A 20,744-nucleotide genomic window follows, 5' to 3' on the forward strand; every position below is an offset into this window, starting at 1 on the left:
TCTGTTTTGTTAATGATGTGCATATGTATCTATGATTCTATTTATCTATTCTGAGGGTATTGATGCCTGACAACTTGTTTTATTTTGTTGTCTGCCTCCCCCGTTTAGACTGTGAGCCTATTGTGGGGCAGGGATGGTCTCTCTCTGTGGCCCAATGGTCCACTCCAAGGGCTCAGCCCAGTGCTCTGCACCCAGTAAGCACTCAATAAATGCGATTAAATGACTGACTGATTGAATGAATACGATGGAAACTCACTGACTGAATGACTATGATGGAAACCGACTGACTGAATGAATACGATGGAAACTGACTGAATGAATGAATACGACGGAAACTGACTGAATGAATGAAGACATGACTGACTGAATGAATACGCTGGAAACCGACTGACTGAATGAATACTCTGAAAACCGACTGACAATGACTACGCTGGAAACCGACTGACTGAATGAATACTCTGAAAACCGACTGACAATGACTACGCTGGAAACCGACTGAATGAATGAATACGATGGAAACCGACTGATTGAATGAAGACGATGGAAACCGACTGAATGAATGAAGACGATGACTGACTGAATGAATACGCTGGAAACCGACCGACCCTGAATGACTACATGGAAACCGACCAACTGAATGGAATACGATGAAAACCGACTGACTGAATGAATATGCTGGAAACCGACTGACTGAATGACTACGATGGAAACCGACTGACTGAATGAATACGTTGAAAACCGACTGACTGAATGACTACGATGGAAACCGACTGACTGAATGAATACGATGGAAAACTGACTGGAATGAATGACTACGATGGAAACCGACTGACTGGATGAATACGATGGAAACCGACTGACTGAATGAATACGATGGAAACTGACTGAATGAATGACTACGATGGAAACTGACTGACTGAATGACTATGATGGAAACCGACTGAATGAATGAAGACGATGGAAACCGACTAACTGAATATGATGGAAACCGACTGACTGAATGACTACGATGGAAATCGACTGACTGAATGAAGACGATGGGAAACCGACTAAACTGAATTATGATGGAAACCGACTGACTGAATGACTACGACGGAAACCGACTGAATAATGAAAGACGATGAAAACCGACCGACTGAATGAGGACGATGGAAACTGACTGAATGAATGAAGACGATGACTGACTGAATGAATACGCTGGAAACCGACTGACTGAATGACGACGACGGAAACCGACTGAATGAATGAAGACGATGAAAACCGACTGACTGAATGAGGACGATGGAAACTGACTGAATGAATGAAGACGATGACTGACTGAATGAATACGCTGGAAACCGACTGACTGAATGACGACGACGGAAACCGACTGAATGAATGAAGACGATGGAAACCGACTGAATGAATGAAGACGATGACTGACTGAATGAATACGCTGGAAACCGACTGAATGAAGACGATGAAAACCGACTGACTGAAGACGATGGAAACCGACTGAATGAATGAAGACGACGACTGACTGAATGCATACGCTGGAAACCGGCTGACTGAATGACTACGACGGAAACCGACTGAATGAATGAAGACGATGAAAACCGACTGAATGAATGAAGACGATGACTGACTGAATGAATACGCTGGAAACCGACTGACTGAATGACGACGACGGAAACCGACTGAATGAATGAAGACGATGGAAACCGACGGAATGAATGAAGACGACGACTGACTGAATGCATACGCTGGAAACCGACTGACTGAATGACGACGATGGAAACCAACCGACTGAATGAATGAAGACGATGGAAACCGACTGATGAAGGGGCAGCGGCAGAAGGTGGGAAGAGCCGGAAGCGCGCGCGCGCGCGCCGCGCGGAGGGGAGGGGGGAAGAGCGCGCGGGCCCCGGATAGGAAGTGCGGGTGGGAACCATAGAGAGGAAGGGAGGGTGGCCGCGGGGGTGGCTAGCGGCCGGGTCCGGCGGGCCGCGCATGCGCGGGGCGGCGGGCGAGGCCGGCGCGGAGGGTAAGCGGAGCTGCCTCTCCCCCCCCCCCTCCTCCCCTCCCCCCTTCTGGTGCTCTTTCTCCAAGCGGGGCCCGGACACTGTGATAAACGCCGGGCCCGGACACTGTGATAAACGCCGGGCCCGGACACTGTGATAAACGCCGGTCCGGCCGCGCTAAGGGACGACGGACGCGGTCCCGGCTCTGCCCTAATCCCCTTCCCCGCAGCCCCTGCATCCATTGGATGAGGATAATAAGGCGGCCGTTCCATTCATTCGGGAGGATTGATTCAGCGCTGACTACGGTCATTCAATCCTATTTATTAACAACAGTGATGGTGATGATGATGCCATTTGTTCAGGCCTTCGGTCGTATTTAGTGGGCGCTCACTCTGGGCGGAGCACTGGGCGAAGCGCTGGGAGTGGACAGTTGGGCAACAGGTAGAGACCATCCCTGCCCAGTTAAGCGCTTACTAGCATCAATCAATCGTATTTAATAATAATAATAATAATAATGGCATTTGTTCATTCGTTTAATATTATGTATTGAGCGCCTACTCTGTGCAGAGCACTGGGCTAAGCGCTGGGAGTGGACAGTTGGGCAACAGAGACCATCCCTGCCCAGTTAAGCGCTTACTAGGATCAATCAATCGTATTTAATAATAATAATAATGGCATTTGTTCATTCGTTTAATATTATGTATTGAGCGCTTACTCTGTGCAGAGCACTGGGCTAAGCGCTGGGAGTGGACAGTTGGGCAACAGGTAGAGACCATCCCTGCCCAGTTAAGTGCTTACTAGGATTTAAGCGCTTACTGTGATCATTCAATCGTATTTAATAATAATAATAATGATGATGGCATTTGTTCATTCGTTTAATATTATGTATTGAGCGCTTTCTCTGTGCAGAGCACTGGGCTAAGCGCTGGGAGTGGATAATTAGGCAACAGGAAGAGACCATCCCTGCCCAGTTGTTAAGCGCTTACTAGGATCATTCAATCGTATTTAATAATAATAATAATGCTGATGATGGCATTTGTTCATTCAGCCGTATTTAGTGAGCGCTTACTCTGTGCAGAGCACTGGGCTAAGCGCTTGGAGTGGACAATTAGGCAGCAGGAAGAGACCATCCCTGCCCAGTTGTTAAGCACTTACTAGGATCATTCAATCGTATTTAATAATAATAATAATAATGATGATGGCATTTGTTCATTCAGTCGTATTTAGTGAGCACTTACTCTGTGCAGAGCACTGGGCTAAGCACTTGAAGTGGACAGTTCGGCAACAGGTAGAGACCATCCCTGCCCAATTGTTAAGCGCTTACTATGATCACTCAATCATATTTAATAATATTAATAATAATGGTGGCATTTGTTCATTCATTCAGTTTTATGTATTGAGCGCTTACTCTGTGCGGAGCACTGGACTAAGCGCTGGGAATGGACAATTTGGCAACAGAGAAAGTCCCAGCCCAACTGGTAAGCGCGTACTATGATCATTCAATCGTATTTAATAATAATAATGATGGTATTTGCACATTCGTTCAATAGTATTTATTGAGCGCTAACTATGTGCAGAGCCCTGGACTAAGCGCTGGGAATGGACAGTTCGGCAACAGATAAAGACAGTCCCTGCCCAATTGTTAAGCGCTTACTATGATCATTCATTCGATTTTATGTAAAAGTAATAATAATGATGGCGTTTGTTCATTCAGTAGTATTTATTGAGCACTTACTATGTGCAGAGCACTGGACTGAGCACTTGGAATGGACAATTCAATTGTTAAGCGCTTACTATGTGCCCAACACTGTTCTAAGCGCCGGGGAGGATACAAGGTCATCAGGTTGTCCCACGAGGGGGCTCACAGTCTTAATCCCCATTTTACAGAGGAGGGAACTGAGGCCCAGAGAAGTGAAGTGACTTGCCCAAAGTCGCACAGCTGACAAGCGGCGGAACCGGGATTTGAACCCATGACCTCCGACTCCCCAGCCCAGGCCCTTTTCACTGAGCCACCCTGCTTCTGCTCTTACTACGTGCAGAGCACTGGACTAAGCGCTTGGGATGAACAATTTGGCAACAGGTAGAGACGGTCCCTGTCCCGCAAGGGGCTCACAGTCTAAACACAGGCCCACAGTCTAAACGTGTCAAGCACTCTTCTAACTGCTGGGGTAATAATAATAATAATGTTAGTATTTGTTAAGTGCTTACTTTGTGCCGAGCACTGTTCTAAGCGCTGGTAAAAGTAAAGGAATCGGGTTGTCCCCCGTGGGGCTCCCAGACTTAGTCCCCGTTTTACAGAGGAAGGAACTGAGACACAGAGAAGTGAAGGGACTTGCCCAAAGTCACACAGACAAACGATCTGGGCATGTCACTCCTCTTAAACAACTCCAGTGGTTGCCTATCAACCTCCGCTCCAAACAAAAACTCCTCACTCTAGGCTTCAAGGCTCTCCATCACCTTGCCCCTTCCTACCTCTCCGCCCTTCTCTCTTTCCACCGCCCACCCCTCACGCTCCGTTCCTCCGCCGCCCGCCTCCTCGCCGTCCCTCGGTCTCGCCCGTCCCGCCGTCGACCCCCGGGCCGCATCCTCCCGCGGTCCCGGAACGCCCTCCCTCCTCACCTCCGCCAAACTGATTCTCTTCCCCTCTTCAAAACCCTACTTAAAACTCACCTCGTCCAAGAGGCCTTCCCAGACAGAGCTCCCCTTTTCCCTCTGCTCCCTCTACCCCCCTTCACCTCTCCGCAGCTAAACCCTCTTCTCCCCCCTTTCCCTCTGCTCCTCCCCGTCTCCCTTCCCATCCCCTCAGCACTGTACTCGTCTGCTCAACTGTCTATATTTTCATTACCCTATTTATTTTGTTAATGAATTGTACATCGCCTCGATTCTATTTAGTCGCCATTGTTTTTTACGAGATGTTCTTCCACTTGACTCTATTTATTGCCATTGTTCTTATCTGTCTGTCTCCCCCGATTAGACTGTGCGCCCGTCAAAAGGGAGGGACCGTCTCTATCTGTTGCCGACTTGTTCATTCCAAGCACTTAGTACAGTGCTCTGCCCATAGTAAGCGCTCAATAAATACTATTGAATGAATGAATGAATGAAAGTGGCGGAGGCGGAATTAGAACCCACGACCCCCTGACTCCCAAGCGCGTGCTCTTTCCACTAAGCCATGCTGCTTCTCAAATTTGTATATATTTATTGCTCTGCTTATTATATTCATGATGTGCCTTTATCTATGGTTCTATTTATCTATTCTGATGGTAGGGATGCCTGTCTACTTGTTTCGGTTTGTTGTCTGCCTCCCCCTTTGAGACTGTGAGCCCATTGTTGGGCAGGGATTTTCTCTCTCTGTTGCCAAACTGGACTTTCCGAGCGCTTAGTACAGTGCTCTGCTCACAGTAAATGCTCAGTAAATATGATGGAATGAATAATTGAATTAGGCTCACAGCCTCAACCCCCGTTTTAATAATAATAATAATAATAATGATAGTATTTGTTAAGCACTTACTAGGTGCCAAGCACTGTTCTGTGCACTGGGGGAAGGTCATCACGTTGTCCCTCGTGGGGCTCACAGTCTTCATCCCCATTTTACAGATGAGGGAACTGAGGCCCAGAGAAGTGAAGTGACTTACCCAGGGTCACACAGCTGACAAGCGGCCGACCCGGGATTAGAACCCACGACTTCTGACTCGCAGGCCCGGGCTCTTTCCACTAAACGACGTCGCTTCTCGTTTTACAGGTGAGGTGACTGAGGCACAGAGAAGTGAAGGGATTTGGCCAAGGTCACACAGCAGACAAGTGGAGGAGCCGCCTATTTTTGAGAGGGGAAAGTTGTCAGGATTCCTCCCAGGCAAAGAGAGGAGGGACTTTCCCCTTTTAAAAGAGAAAGGAGGGATTTTCCCCCTACACCCTTGTCCCCCTCTTTCATTCAATAAACGATAAGGAGGGCACCCTACTCGTGTCCAGGGAGAAGTGACCCTTTACAACGAGACGAAAAGAAACTCCACCCTGAGTTTCAAGAGGTGAGAGGCAGATCTTTGTACAGAGAAATAAGACTTATCTGCTCCTAAAATAATAATAATTGTGATATTTAAGTGCATACTAGGTGCCGGTTATGGTACTGAGTACTGGAGTAGGTACCAAAAAAGCAAGTCAGATACAGTCCCTGTCCTTTCTGGGATCCAGAGCCTAAGTAGGAAGGACAATGGGCAGTGAATTCCCATTTTATTTATTTGCTCTTGTTTTAATGAGATGTTCATCCCCTTGATTCTATTTATTGCTATTGTCCTTGTCTGTCCGTCTCCCCCGATTAGACCGTAAGTCCATCAAAGGGCAGGGACTGTCTCTGTTACTGATTTGTACATTCCAAGCGCTTAGTACAGTGCTCTGCACATAGTAAGTGCTCAGTAAATACTGTTGAATGAATTTTACAGCTGAGTCAACTAAGACACTGAGAAGTTAAGTGACTTGCCCAGGTCACCCAGCAGACAAGTGGCAGAGCTGGGAGTAGAACCCAGAGTCTCTGAGTCCCAGGCCTGTCTTATGTGCCAGGTACAGTACTAAGCGCTGGGGTAGATACAGGTTAATTCATTCAGTAGTATTGAGCGCTTACTATGTGCAGAGCACTGTACTAAGCGCTTGGAATGTCCAATTCGGCAACAGATAGAGACAATCCCTGCCCAATGACGGGCTCACAGTCTAATCGGGGGAGACGGACAGAGCATAACAGAAGGAAAACAAGACAACATTATCACAATAAATAGAATCAAGGGGATGTACACCTCATTAACAAAACAACTAGGGTAATAAATAATATATACAAATGAGCACAGTGCTGAGGGGAGGAGTAGGGGGAGGAGCAGAGGGAAAGGGGGCTTAGCTGAGGGAAGGTGAAGGGGTTAAGGGGGAGGGGCAGAGGGGGAGCCGAGGGAAAAGGAGGCAGCTCAGTCTGGGAAGGCCTCTTGGAGGAGGTGAGCTAATCAGGTTGGACTCAATCTTTGTCCCACATAGAGCTCACAGTCTTCATTCCCATTTTACAGATGAGGTAACTGAGGCACAGGAAAGTAAAGTGAGTTGCCCAAGATCACACAGCAGACAAGTGGAGGAGTGGGGATTAGAACCCAAGTCTTCTCACTCCCAGGTTCCTGCTCTTTCCACTAGGCCACACTCCTTCCTTCCACTCCTTCCCTCCTTCCTCCCTTCCTTCCCTCCATCTGCGCCTTATGGAAAATCAGATTTCCCACACTTCACATTCTCCTAATTAAGTTCATTCATTCATTCAATAGTATTTATTGAGCGCTTACTATGTGCAGAGCACTGTACTAAGCATCCTACTAAGTTATTGGATCTCTTTTCCAACTTCAGTTGTTTGAAGTACTTCTTTGGAAATTTCTCCTTCCAGTTCCTTTGGGGAATAGCAGTTTCATCTTCAACTTACCTAAATCCTGAGGAGATGCACCCCTTTCCCCTGTTTCTCTGTTTAGAGTCAAGGCCCAGCTATTGAGGGCTTGACCATCGTGAACATTTTTTCATTTGGTTTATTAAGCAGCAGAGAAACAGCGTGGCTTAGTGGAAAGAGCCCAGGCTGGGAGTCAGAGGTCGTGGGTTCGAATTCCGGCCCTGCCACTTGTCTGCTGTGTGACTGCACAAGCCACTTCACTTCTCTGTGCCTCAGGTCCCTCATCTGTAAAATGGGGATTAAGACTGTGAGCCCCACGTGGGACAACCTGATTACCTTGTATCTACCCCAGCGCTTAGAACGATGCTTGGCACACAGTAAGCGCTTAACAAATACCATAATTCTGATTATTATAAGTTCATTTTATGATCATAAAGTGAACGGGTCAGTATTAGGCAATAGTGACTTTGACATCAGTCAGTCATTCAGTGGTGTTTATTGAGCTCTTGCTGGGTGCAAAACACTGTACTAAGCATCTAGGAGAGTACAATACAGTAGAGTTGGTTGATGCTATCCCTGCCCTCATGTAGCTTACATCAGGACTCTAAGGTCCCACCCTACCTAGTCTGCCATGGACTGGTGTATGACTCTATACAGCTGCACATAGTTTATTTTATTATTTGTGTTGGTTAATCTTGTACTAGAATTGGTTACCTAAATTTGAGGGTGGCTTCTGCCCGTCCTACGAGATGCTTTCCATTGCCACCATAGGAAACTCCCAAGAAAAGTTGGGGACAGAGAAGAGAGAGCCAAGTAGGAGGGAGATGACTTCAAAGAGTAAAATGAAAGAAGGGGAGTATAGAATTTAAGACGGTGGACTGGAAACTATGAGTGGCATCTGAAGGGTTGGTGTTTTGGAGCAGTTTTCAGTGTCTGAACCCTCCACACATCTTATTAACATCAAAGCCACAATCCTTTCCAATAGGATTTGTGAGCTGCTGCAGTTTTTGTATAGCTCCATAGGTCTTTTGGCTGAAAACAAATACGAGATTGAGAGGATTTGTTTAATGTTTATAAAATGGCCTGTAATTCCCTTTTGATAGTAGTGGGGAATCACTGTGTGAAGTAGGTAAATATCTGACCACGACCTCCTCATCTGGCTTCTCTCCCACACACCTCCTCCTCGCAAATCTGTCCTCTTCCCCCACAGAGACCTCTAATTTTTTGACCCCATCCAATTTCCTCAAGTCATCATGCCCCACTTAGCCTCCATACCCAAACTACCTTCCCACGATGACCAAATGGACACTCTCGGCACCACTTTCTCTGCTGAACTCAACACACTTTCCCCCCATCCCTTCGTCAATCTCGTACCACTAACCCACAGTCCACTTCCTTCGCTCCAGTGCCTGAGCCGCACAGCACTGCTGGCGGAAATCTATATATCAGTCTGACCTCATCCACCCCACGTTCATCCTTACGGGCTTTAACTCTGCCCAGCAAAATTATTTTTTCATTGTTATTGACAGCCCTGCCCATTACCCTTCCCAGTTGCTCTAGATGCTTAACTCCTTCCTCAAGCCCCCTGTCCTCCTACCCCCCCCAACCCTTGCCCCTAATGACCTGGCTACCTATTTTATTGGAAAAATTGAAACCCTCAGGCATGATCCTCCTAAAATCTCCCCTGCTCCTTTCCAGTCCCTTCCTCCTCATGCCCCTTCTTCATCTCTCCCATCCTTCCCAGCAGTATCTCAAGAGGAGATCTGCCTTCTCTCAAAATCCACCCCTTCCACCTGCACATCCTACTCCATCCCTTTGCATCTTATCTAAAAACTTGCCCCCTCCCTGACCGCCATCTTCAACTGTTTCCTTTCCAATGACTTCTTCCCTACTGCTTTTAAACATGCTCACATCTCCCCCATCCTAAAAAAAACCCTCCCTTGACTGCACAGCTCCCTCCACTAATTACCCCATCTCCCACATACCGTTCCTCCCCTTAAGCGAGTTGTCTACACCCTCTATCTCAAGTTCCTCTCCTCCAGTTTTCTCCTTGAGCCCCCTCCAGTCTGGCTTCCGTCCCCTTCACAGAAACCACCCTTTCGCAGGTCACAGATGATTTCTTCTTGCCCAAATCCAGTGGCCTCTACTCATTCCTAATCCTCGACCTCTCAACTGCCTTCGACACTGTTGATTACCCCCTTCTCCTGGATACGTTATCCGTCCTCGGCTTCACTGACACTGTCCTCTTCCGGTTCGGCTCTTATCTCTGTGGCCATCCATTCTTCTCTTTCATGGACTCCTCCTCTGCCTCCCATCCCCTAACTATGGGGGTCCCTCAAGGTTCAGTTCTGGGTCCCCTTCTATTCTCCATCTACACTCATTCCCTTGGAGATCTCATTCGCTCACATGACCTCAACTTGATTCTATTTATTTGCTCTTGATTCTATTTGTTTGCTCTTGATTCTATTTATTTGCTATTGTTTTAATGAGATGTTCATCCCCTAGATTCTATTTATTGCCATTGTTCTTGTCTGTCCGTCCCCCCCGATTAGACTGTGAGCCCGTCAAAGGGCAGGGACTGTCTCTATCTGGTACCGATTTGTCCATTCCAAGCTCTTAGTACAGTGCTCTGCACATAGTAAGCGCTCAATAAATACTATTAATGAATGAACCTCAGCTACCACATCTGTGCAGATGATACCCAAATCCACATCTCCAGCCCTGATCTCTCTCCCTCTCTGCAGTTTTGCATTTCCTCCTGCCTTCAAGGACATCTCTACTTGGATGTCCTGCCATCACCTCAAACTAAGCATGGCCAAAATAGAAACTCCTTTGTCTTCCCACCCAAACCCTGTCCTCTCCTTGACTCTCTCATCGCGATAGACAACACCACCATCCTTCCTGTCTCACTAACGTTATTCTTGACTCCTCTCACTCATCCAACCCACGTATTCAGTCTGTCACTAAATTCTGTCAGTTCAACCTTCACAGCATCGTTAAAATCTGTCCGTTCCTCTTCGTCCAAACGGCTACCCCGTTAAACCAAGCACTTATCCTGTCCTGCCTTGATTATTGTATGAGCCTCCTTGCTGACTGCCCTGCCTCCTCTCTCTCCCTTCTCCAGTCCATACTACACTCTGCTGTCCAGATCATTTTTCTACAGAAAGGTTCAGGCCAAGTTTTCCCACTCCTCAAGAACCTCCAGTAGTTGTCTATCCACCTCCACATCAAACAAAAACTCCTCACCATCAGCTTTAAAGTACTCAGTCACCTCGTCTCCTCCTATGTCACCTCGCTACTCTCCCTTCTTCCAGCTCGCATACTTTGCTCCTCTAGTACCAACGTACTCACTAAACCTCAATCTCATCTGTATCTCGCTGCTGACCTCGTCCACATCCTACCTCTGTTCTGGAATGCCCTTCCTTTTCATATCCGACCGACAATTATTCTACCCACCTTCAAAGTCTTACTGAAAGCACATCTCCAAGAGGGCCTCCCTGACTAAGCCCTCATTTCTTCTTTTCCCACACCCTTCTGTGTCGTCCTGACTTGCTCTCTTTATTCACCACCCCAGCCCCTCAGCACTTGTGTACATAGTTGTAATTTATAGTAATAAAGATGATGGCATTTGTTAAGCGCTTAATATGTGCCAAGCACTGTTCTAAGCACTGGGGTAGATACGAGGTAATCAGGTTGTCCCACATGGGGCTCACAGTCTTAATCCCCATTTTACAGATGAGGGAAGTGAGGCCCAGAGAAGTTAAGTGACTTGTGCAAAGTCACACAGCAGACAAGTGGTGGGGCAGGGATTAGAACCCATGACTTCTGACTCCCAAGCCCGGGCTCCTTCCACTAAGCCACGCTGCTTCTCTATAATAATTATGCTATTTGTTATTAGCGTGTCTCCCTCTCTGGACTGTAAGCTTGTTGTGGGCAGGGAATGTGCCTGTTATATTGTCGTGTCCTCTCCCAAACGCACAGTACAGTGCCCTGTACACAGGGCTCAAGAAATATGATTTGAATTACTGATGAAATAAGGGGGCTTTTGACAAATAGCTTTTGTAACCATAGCCCTGTCCCTAAACACCTCCAAAGTGAATAAATTTTAAGACTCTGATCCTTAAAGGCAGCCATTACTGTTGGTAACTTTTCACCTAATAGACCCCCATACGAATAAAAATGGAGAGGTCTTAGAACTTATTTTCCCCAAAACAAAAATGGCCGGGGATTAAGTTGCCATTGTCAGTGGGTAGTTATCGTGATGCGTATTTGGTGCTTTGCGGATAGCTGCCTTCTGTTTTGATGTACTTTTCCTCCACTTTCAGTGTCTTTACTAAATCCCTGAAATCCTTCACTTTCAAGTCCACCAGATGACAAATCTCCCCATTTTCAAGCCCTTCATATTCACTTTCCTTCCCTGATTCATTTTTTCTCCCCTGGCCTTGTCCTCCCACCTACCGCCTCCACGTTTTCATCCACCCGTCGTGCTTCTATTCGTATCAACTTTCAGACTCTGCTGTTATCCGTATATCCATCTTTCCTTTCTCTAATTCTGTCTAGCTGCAATTTATTTTGTGGGCAAATCCCTCAATAAATTGTAAGCTTCTAACTCTGTTGAACCCTCATACGTGCTTCGTACAGTGTTCTGCACTCAGTAAAGCCAATTGAGTATTATAGATAGATACATAAAAAAAATTGTGATACTGTGAGAGTTACTCCTTGTGATCTGGGATCCTCTATACCTTCTCTTTTGTATTGTCATCTCCCAGCCACGTAGCACAGTGTTCTGCACACAGTAAGCGTTCAGTAAAAACCAGTGAGTGATTTGGAGCTGTAGGGGCTATAATTGGCATGTCAACAGCTCTAAAATGGTGACTGGTTGGGAAGACGGGGGCATGGCGAAGACTTTCCGCAGGTGCCTCCCTTCAGCCTGCCACAGCCCTCGCTAAGGTGAAGTTAATCAATCTGTGGCATTTATTGAGCACTTTCTGTGTCCAGAGCACTGTACTAAGCAGGCAAAAAGTAGAGCATGTAAAATGTTACGTTCAGAAGTGCGACGAGAAGTGGGGAGTGCAGAAATGCTAAGGTGGTGCTGAGCTGATAATAGGGAGAATGTGTCCCGGGGAGAATAGAAATGTTTGGGAAAGCCTCTTGAAAAAGAAGGATTTCAGAAGTTTTTGAGCAGGGAGGGAGCCTGGCAGGCGGAAAAACCTGGGCCAGGGTCGGAGATGGGAGGGTTGAGAATGAGGCCCAGTGAGAAGGTGAGCTTGGGGGTGAATGGAGGGTGTGACTAGGGTAGAGAAGGAGAGGAGAATGAGTGGTAAGAAAAACTTGACGAAATGCCGCAAAGCTCATGGTCAGGATTTTCTGTATGAAACAAAGATGAATGGATGATCGTTGAAAGATTTTGAGTAGCACAGAGGTGAATGTAAATTGTTTTAGAAAGATAATCTGAGCAGCAGAGGGGAGAGGCTAGAGACAGACATCTGAGCAATCGGATATAATAATAATAATGTTAGTATTTGTTAAACGCTTACTATGTGCTGAGCACTGTTCTAAGCACTGGGGTAGATACAGGGTAATTAGCTTGTCCCACGTGAGGCTCACAGTTTTAATCCCCATTTTACAGATGAGGTAACTGAGGCGCCAAGAAGTTAAGTGACTTGCCCAAAGTCACACAGCTGACAGGTGGCGGAGCCGGGAATGGAACCCATGATCTCTGACTCCTAAACCCATGCTCTTTCCACTGAGCCACGCTGCTTCTAGTAGATGAGGCATAAGAAACAGCATGGCCTAGTGGATAGAGCATGGGCCTGGGAGACAGAAAGACCTGGGTTCTAATCTTGGCTCCGCCACTGGTCTGCTGTGTGACCTTGGGCAAGTCACTTCACTTCTCTGAGCCTGTTTCCTCATCTGTACAATGGGGTTTAAGACGGTGAGCCCTACGTGGGACAGGGACTGTGTCCAACCTGAAAAGCTTGTTTCAATCCCACGGTTTAGTACTGTGCCTGGAACATAGTAAGTACTTAATAAGGATGAAAATAAATACATAAATATATGACTACTGCCTGGACCAGGTGTGCGACCATCTGGATGGAGAGGAAAGGGTGGATCCCGGAAATTTTCTGGAGGAAAACCCAACAGGATTTAGCAACCACATTTTGGATGTGACAGTTTGAAAGAGAGGGAGGGAGCAAGGATAATGGCAAATGGATACAGATAAGAGAAAAAGGGAATGGAAAGATGGATAGCTGAATTGTTATGCTTAAATAGAGTACATAAATCAATATATACAAAAGTGTTTGGGCTTGAGTGTGTGTGAGTGATGCAGCGATATTTGACGCTACCCACGGAGAAGAAAATCAAGCGGGGAGAACCTCCTGGAGGAGATGGGATTTCAGGAGAGCATTGAAGATGCGGGGAGCTGTGGTTTAGTGAATTTGAAGCCCTTCTATGAGCAAAATCACTCTTCTAACTAACTCTGCTGTATTGCTGCCTCCCAAGTGCCTAGTCCAGTACTCGGCGCACAGTGAGCATTCAATAAATGCAGTCGATTGGAGGAGCTTAATCAATCAGTGGTACTGACTGAGCGCTCACTGAGTGCAAAATACTGCCCTAAGCACTCGAGAGTACAATACAACAGAGTCAGTAGCCGGTTTCCCTACCCACAAGGAGCTTACACAGGCTGGAAGTCCCCAGGAGGACTTTTCTTGAGCCTTCTCCGTCATTATGTAAAATCCCCTGCCTGTCAGCTCTCACTCTTAAGTTATCCAGGATTTTTGACCAACTCGAGGCCAATCAAAGTCTCTGCTGTACCTAAACAGAGTTACTCAGTTCTGCCATAATGCCACTTGACGGTCGGCATTTTGGCTGGAACAGTTAGGGAATTTAAAACGTTCTCCCGACAGAGCGAGCCCGTTTGGATCCAGGGCAATGTGGGGGCCGGGCGCACATGCACAGCTTCAGACGAGGAAAGAACTTCGAGGTAAGTTCTCCTTTACCGTAGCATTTCTCAAGAACGCGATCCCCGGCGTTCCAGGAGAACTGGGGGGGTGTGCTGTCCTTCCTTATTGTGTCCCTTTCTTTAGGGTGGGTTGCCTGGTGCTCAAGATCAAAGACCCACTGAAAAGCTATTTAACTTAGAAGCCTAAGCAGTAATAGGAATGTAGGGATTTAGAATTCTCATCTTAGGTTTACCACTCACTTGGCTGTGTGAATTTAACCTTTCTGAGTTTCTATCAGCATGAGGACAGTTTAGCTAGAAAACGGTGTTCAGCGCTTAGAACAGTGCTTGGCACATAGTGAGTGCTTAACAAATAGCATTATTATTATTATCATCATCATTAATAAAATGATTTCCAAACATTGCAGATACTGATTAATAATCATAATTACTCTCCCTGTCTTCCACGTTTCCTCCAAGAGGCTTTCCCTGTCTAAGCCCTCCTTTAGTCCACTCCCACTCCCATCTGGGTCACCCTGACTTGCTCCCTTTGTTCTTCCCCCAGCCTCAAAACATTTATGTACATATCTGTAATTTATTTATTCATATTCATGTCTGTCTTCGCTCCTCTAGGCTATAAGCTTGTTGAGGGCAGGGAATGTGCATTGTTGCATTGTACTATTCCCAAGCGCTTAGTAGAGTGCTCTGCACACGGTAAGCGTTCAATAAGTACATTTGACTGACTGAAAAGAAACCTCATTTGACTGTGTGTCTCCTTAATAAATCCTCAGGTGAGGTTGAGTGAGAATGAATTAAAATTTGGTTTGAACTGTTTGGATCGATCAGCCAATCAGTGGTATTTACTGAGTGCTTACTGTGTGCAACGCACGGTACTAAGCACTTAGAGTACAGTACAACAGAGTTAGACACATTTCCTGCCCACAACAGTCTAGGAGGGGAGGGAGGCATTCATATAAATAATTTATAATACATAAATTCAAGCTATGTACATAATGCTGTGAGGTTGAGGGCGGGGTGAAATATCAGATGCCCAAAGGTCAAAGATCCAAGTGCATAGATATCCTAAAGGGAGAGGGAGCTGGGGAAAAGAGGGCTTACTTAGGGAAAGGCTCCTGGAGGAGAGGTGACCTTAATAATGCTTTGAAGATGGGGAGAGTGGCATATATAGACTTTCCTCATCTCCCACTCCCTGCTCTGTCACCCTGACTTGCTCCCTTTGCTCTTCACGCCGCCCAGCCCCACAACACTTATGAAAATATCTGTAATTTTATTTATTTGTATTGATATCTGTCTCCCCCCAAGACTGAATGTCATTGGGCAGGGAATGTCACTGTTCATTGTATTGTACTTTCCCAAGTGCTTAGTACAATCCTCTTCATGGGGTAAGCACTTAATAAATGCAATTGAATGAACAAATGAATCTTTTGAGAGATGGATTGGATTACCATTTTCTGCCCTCGCCATTAGAATAGAAACTCATTGTTGAGTACCACACATTTTAATCAATCAGTGGTATTCATCGAACACGTACTATGTGCAGAGCACTATTCTAAGTGCTTGGGAGAGTACAATACAATAGAATTAGCAGACATGTTCCCTGCCCGTAACAAGCTTACAGTCTAGAGGGAGCTTCTAATATAAGGGAGATATGGGTTGAGGGGAAAGTAGCCTATGCTTAGATTGTATAATGTCCTATCTCTACCGAGACTAATTGGAGTTATGTACTTAGTAGAGTGCATTGGAAACAAAATCCAAAACACTTGTCACGGCAAAAGAGAGATTTGTCTAGGCTTGCAAAACAAATCCCTGTGTCCTCCAGGTTTAGCCTTTGGCCAGAAATCCCCAGATAATGAAGTCAACCCTCCAAGAAGGTAATCAAAACTAAGTCAGTGAAGATTATGTATCTGGGAACTCCTAGGTAGAGCAACAGAGTTTTGTGCCCCTGACCTCATGGATTAGCTAAACAGGGTCCTGGGTTTCAACAGGCCATCCAGAGAGATTTTAGAGATATAGAAAAACGGCCCAGAATTGGCACCTCCCCCCTTGGCTAGTTTGGGCAGCCAGGCTAGCATGAATCCTAGCTGCTCAGTCTGTGCTCACTCCAGGACCCATGGCATTTGGGGACTGCCAAATGGGTACAGGGCCCCCAGTTTGGCAGGCGGATAACCCTCAATTCTCCCACTACCATATCCCCGCTGTCTTGCCTACTCAAAAGGGGAAAGTATCCAAGTTTGGAGTCCCGGTTTCCAACAACCATAATGCGAGCAGCCTGTTGTTTTTTTTTTATGGTATTTGCTAAGTACTTACCATGGGCCAGGCACTGTATTAAATGTTGGGGTAGATAGAAGCTAACCGGGTTGGACACAGTCCCTGTCCCACATAGACTCACAGTCCTGGAACTCCCCCCCAACCCTCTCCCAAATATGCCAGATCATCACTCTCTCCACCTTCAAAGCACAATTAAGGTCACATCTTCTCCATGAGGCCTTGCTTGATTAAACCCTCTCTTCTCCGGTTTGCACTCCCTTCTGTGCTGTCTGTGTACTTGGATCTGTGACATTTGGGCATTTGTTATTCACCCCACCCCCAACCCCACACTTCAAATGTAAATATCTTTCAATAATTTATTATAAATTATTTATTCATGTCGATGTCTGTCTTCACCTCTAGAATGTAAGCTCATTCTGGGCAGGGAACGTATCTGCTAATGCTGTGGTATTATACTCTCCCAAGTGCTCAGAACAGTGCTCTGGACATAGTAAGCACTCAATAAATACCACTGATTGACTGATTAATCGTATCTAACAGGGAAACTTGGATTCTGCCCTTTCATGTATCCCCAAAAGCACATATTTTAAGCCCTGCTAAGCCGTATCTGAGGCAAACTCCCTAAGAGCCTTTAAGCTTTCCTCTTATTTTGCAGGAAAATATAAGCTTCTTGCAGATGTCTTAAGACAAGCCCAGAGCTGATAGGAAGGTAAAATTGGGTCACTTTCCACCTTTACTTTATAATGGGTTGTACACTAGTGTTCAGTATTTTCAGTCGCTCTTCCCCATGTACCAGCTTTTAGGTGTAGATGGAGGCAAGGGAGAGAAATTTTGCAAGACAAAATATGAATTAAAATCTGAGTCTTTGCTGGGTAGCTTAGACAGTATTGACTCTAGCTGTCAAAACTGCCGAACACCTTTGATGTCCAGATTTCTTTTCGACCATCATGACAGCATTTGAAGTTACCGTTTTCTGGGTTTTAACATCAACTCTGACTCCTCTGTTCTCTTTTGCTCTGTTTCAGGGTGAGAGGCCTCTGTCTTGTGGTCACCATCTGCTCTAATGCTGACATCCGGAGCCGGGACCCAGCCAGCCCCACTTGAGTCCTCCATGTCTGGCGTGGCACAAGAATTGTATAATGAACTTCCTGTCAGCATCTCCCCTGAGCTGCCTGCTGAGCGTGAGCCAAGTGTTAATCCAGATGCAAAACCTGAAGCCCCAAGCTCTCCGTTAGGATCTGGCAGTAAATTGCCAGCAAAGCAGCCCGAGACTCAGTTGGTGAAAAATGGCGCTCAAAAACCCGAGACTCTGGACCACGGGGACAAAGCTGGGTGTCCTAAGCTGGCAGAATCCACAGCCAGAGAACCGGTGGCTTCTGGAGACTTTGACAGTAAAGATTCCAAAACGCGGGTCATGGAGAAGCCAGATTTGCCGAATAGTGGGGAGTGGGATGAAGGTTCTGGAATTGTAAAAGTCAGGAAAGAAGACCCATCTAAGGACCACCTTAAAGAGCATTCCGTGGATGCCGAGGAAAAGTGTTGTTCAAATGAGGTAAGGTGCTGCGCTGGTAATATTACCAGGGAGACACTTAGGGTTTCAAACAAGGGCCAGACTTCTATTGGAGCGTAAATAGTATTGCTTTGATCAAGGCCCTGAGGATTTGATGGGTGCTCAGTCACCCCAGGAGGTTTCAGTGTTTCTTTCCCTGCTTCTTGCATCACCAAAGCCCTGACTTCCATACTTATTCATTCATTCATTCATTCAATCGTATTTATTGAACGCTTACTCTGTACTAAGAGCTTGGAATGTACAATTCGGCAACAGATAGGGACAATCCCTGCCCAACAACGGGCTCACAGTCTAAAAGGGGGAGACAGACAGCATAACAAAACAAGTAGGCATCAGTATCATCAAGTCCATATTTAGGACTTTAAGGGTACACATTAGCGTACCCCCATATGAGTGCTTTACACCCTGCCTTCCCTCATGTTGGCACAGCAACAAGATGGTTGGGATTCTCAGCAATGGCTCATCCACCAAGTCTGCTTGAAGTTGTCCCATTCCTGGCCACCTGAACAGAATCTGGACTCTTAGCTCCAATCAGTTTTCATTCCCTAATGGTAACTTTTTCCGACCAGAATTCACGCAATGTACGTTTAGTTCTTTTACTTACAAATAGTTAATTTGAAGCCATGCGTGGAAGTTGAAGATGACCATCCCAGTATTTCATCAGAACTTATTTCTGGTTCTTGGTTCATTTTTCTAGCTTAGTTATGGTGCTCATTAAGCGCTTACTATATGTAAAGCACTGTACTGGGCACTTGGGTAGATAGATCAGACAAAGTCGCTGTCCCACCTGGTACTCACAGTCTAGGTGGGGGCATGTAGTGAAGACAGTGGTAACAATGGGTTGCAGGAACAGAAACAGAAGGATCGATAAACTTAGCCAACAATTCATCAGAACGGGATCTCCCCTGAATATTCTTTTTAGAATCTTGCGACGGCTCAGACAGATGCCACCGCTTCAAAGGTAGGGAGATTGAAAATGAAGAGGAAACCATACGAAGAGGGAGAGGACTTGAAAATCCAGGAAAAATAAGGCAAGAAACTGAAACGCAGGAAAGTTTTCGCTAGTCGTACCACTAGCTGATAAGTTCAGTTCAATAAGAGATTTCCTTTGCCGTCTGGGTGTGCTAATCTGATCATTTCAGTAATCGGGCAGCAGGAGTTTTCCCTGAATCAGGGAAACTTCAGGTGAAAATATCAATCGAAGCTTTAAGCTGTCCCTCGAAAACGCATATGACTCGCAAACTTCTCATTTTAGGAGGAGCCTCTAATGCAAAGAAGGACAGAATTTCTCTCAAGCACATGCTGTTCAGAAGGCCCTCTGAAGCGTAAAGGTATGCATTTCTCGGGACAGTCTCTTCCATCGCTTCGTACTCATTTAATCATATGACGAAGTGAGCACTAATGTCATTTATTAATAATTACTTCATATTTACCATGATCCTTGAATCGTTAATGTAATTTGAAGACTTACTTGCCTGAGTCATGACATAATGGATTCCCACTGTGCGGTGATCCCTGCTTAAAGGCGTCCTCATCAATCAGTTGTCTTCACTGAGCACTTGCTGTTTGTAGAGCACTGTACTAAAAGCTTGGGAGAGTACATGTAACAGAGTTGGTAGTCACATTCCCTATTTACAAGAGTGTACAGTCTGGGGGAAGACAGATGTTAATATAAATAAATTATGAAAAAGTACATAAATTCGGTGGGGCTGAGGGACGGGTGACTAAAGGGTGTAAATCCAAGTGGAAGGGTAATGCAGAAGGGAGTGGGAGAGGAGGAAATGAAAGCTTAGTTGGGGAAGGCCTCCTGGAGGGGATGTGGTTTTAGTAAGGGTTTGAAGGTGGGGAGTGCGATCGTCTGTCGGATAAGAAGAGGGAGGGTGTTCCAGGACAGGGGCAGGATGTGGGCTAGAGGTTGGCGGTGAGATAGAAAAGAATGAGCATAGGGTGAGTGGTATTAGAGGAGCGGAAGTGTGCAGCCTGGGTTGTATTAGGAAAGCAGTGAGGTAAGGGTAGGAGGGGAAAGGGTGAGTCGAGTGCTTTAAAGCTTATGGCAAGGAGTTTCTGTTCTATGCAGAGGTGGCTGAGCAACCCCCGGAGGTGTGGGGAATGTGAACTGAACAGTTCTGTAGAAAAATGATCCAAGCAGCTGAGTGAAATTATGGACTCGAGTGGGTGAGACTGGAGGCAGAGAGGTCAACAAGAGGGCTGATGCAGGCTGATTGCTAAGGCATGATTGGAAAGCTCTTGAGTTGAATGCTTGACAAATGTTTTGCATTTTTGTCCTAGAAATCTTAAAATGCTGTTTGAAAGGATAAATCTGAAAGGGATGGTAGGCTCAATTACAGAACTCTGATTCATTGTTGAGCTGTTGAGTGTTTGATTAAAGCTTTATATATTTGTCCTAGAAATCTTAAACTGCTAGTTTGAAAAGACCGATCTGAAAGGGATGCTAATCCCAGTTACAGAACTCTAATTCATTGTACTGAAGAAATGCGTGACATCGAAAGTCTACACTTTTCCTGGTAGTATTCTTCTTGGCTA

At 46.0% G+C, this 20,744-nt stretch overlaps 1 protein-coding gene across 2 annotated transcripts in view; it reads left to right on the top strand.

Moving 5' to 3' along the window:
- The first annotated feature begins 5,698 nt into the window (after positions 1-5,698).
- PRR14L (proline rich 14 like) overlaps positions 5,699-20,744 on the top strand; it is a 45,178-nt gene continuing 30,132 nt past the window's right edge. The window contains exons 1-4 of one of the 2 annotated variants that reach the window (XM_029053506.1): positions 5,699-5,739; positions 14,307-14,383; positions 17,656-18,182; positions 19,456-19,531. In XM_029053506.1, coding sequence (XP_028909339.1) covers positions 17,694-18,182; positions 19,456-19,531 — 565 coding nt within the window. In that variant the 5' untranslated portion in view covers positions 5,699-5,739; positions 14,307-14,383; positions 17,656-17,693. Of the gene's footprint in view, positions 5,740-14,306; positions 14,384-17,655; positions 18,183-19,132; positions 19,232-19,455; positions 19,532-20,744 lie in introns of those variants that run through there. The other variant, XM_029053528.2, reaches the window with a different exon arrangement.

The sequence above is a fragment of the Ornithorhynchus anatinus genome, chromosome 2 (assembly GCF_004115215.2).
Source record: "Ornithorhynchus anatinus isolate Pmale09 chromosome 2, mOrnAna1.pri.v4, whole genome shotgun sequence".
Taxonomy (NCBI): domain Eukaryota; kingdom Metazoa; phylum Chordata; class Mammalia; order Monotremata; family Ornithorhynchidae; genus Ornithorhynchus; species Ornithorhynchus anatinus.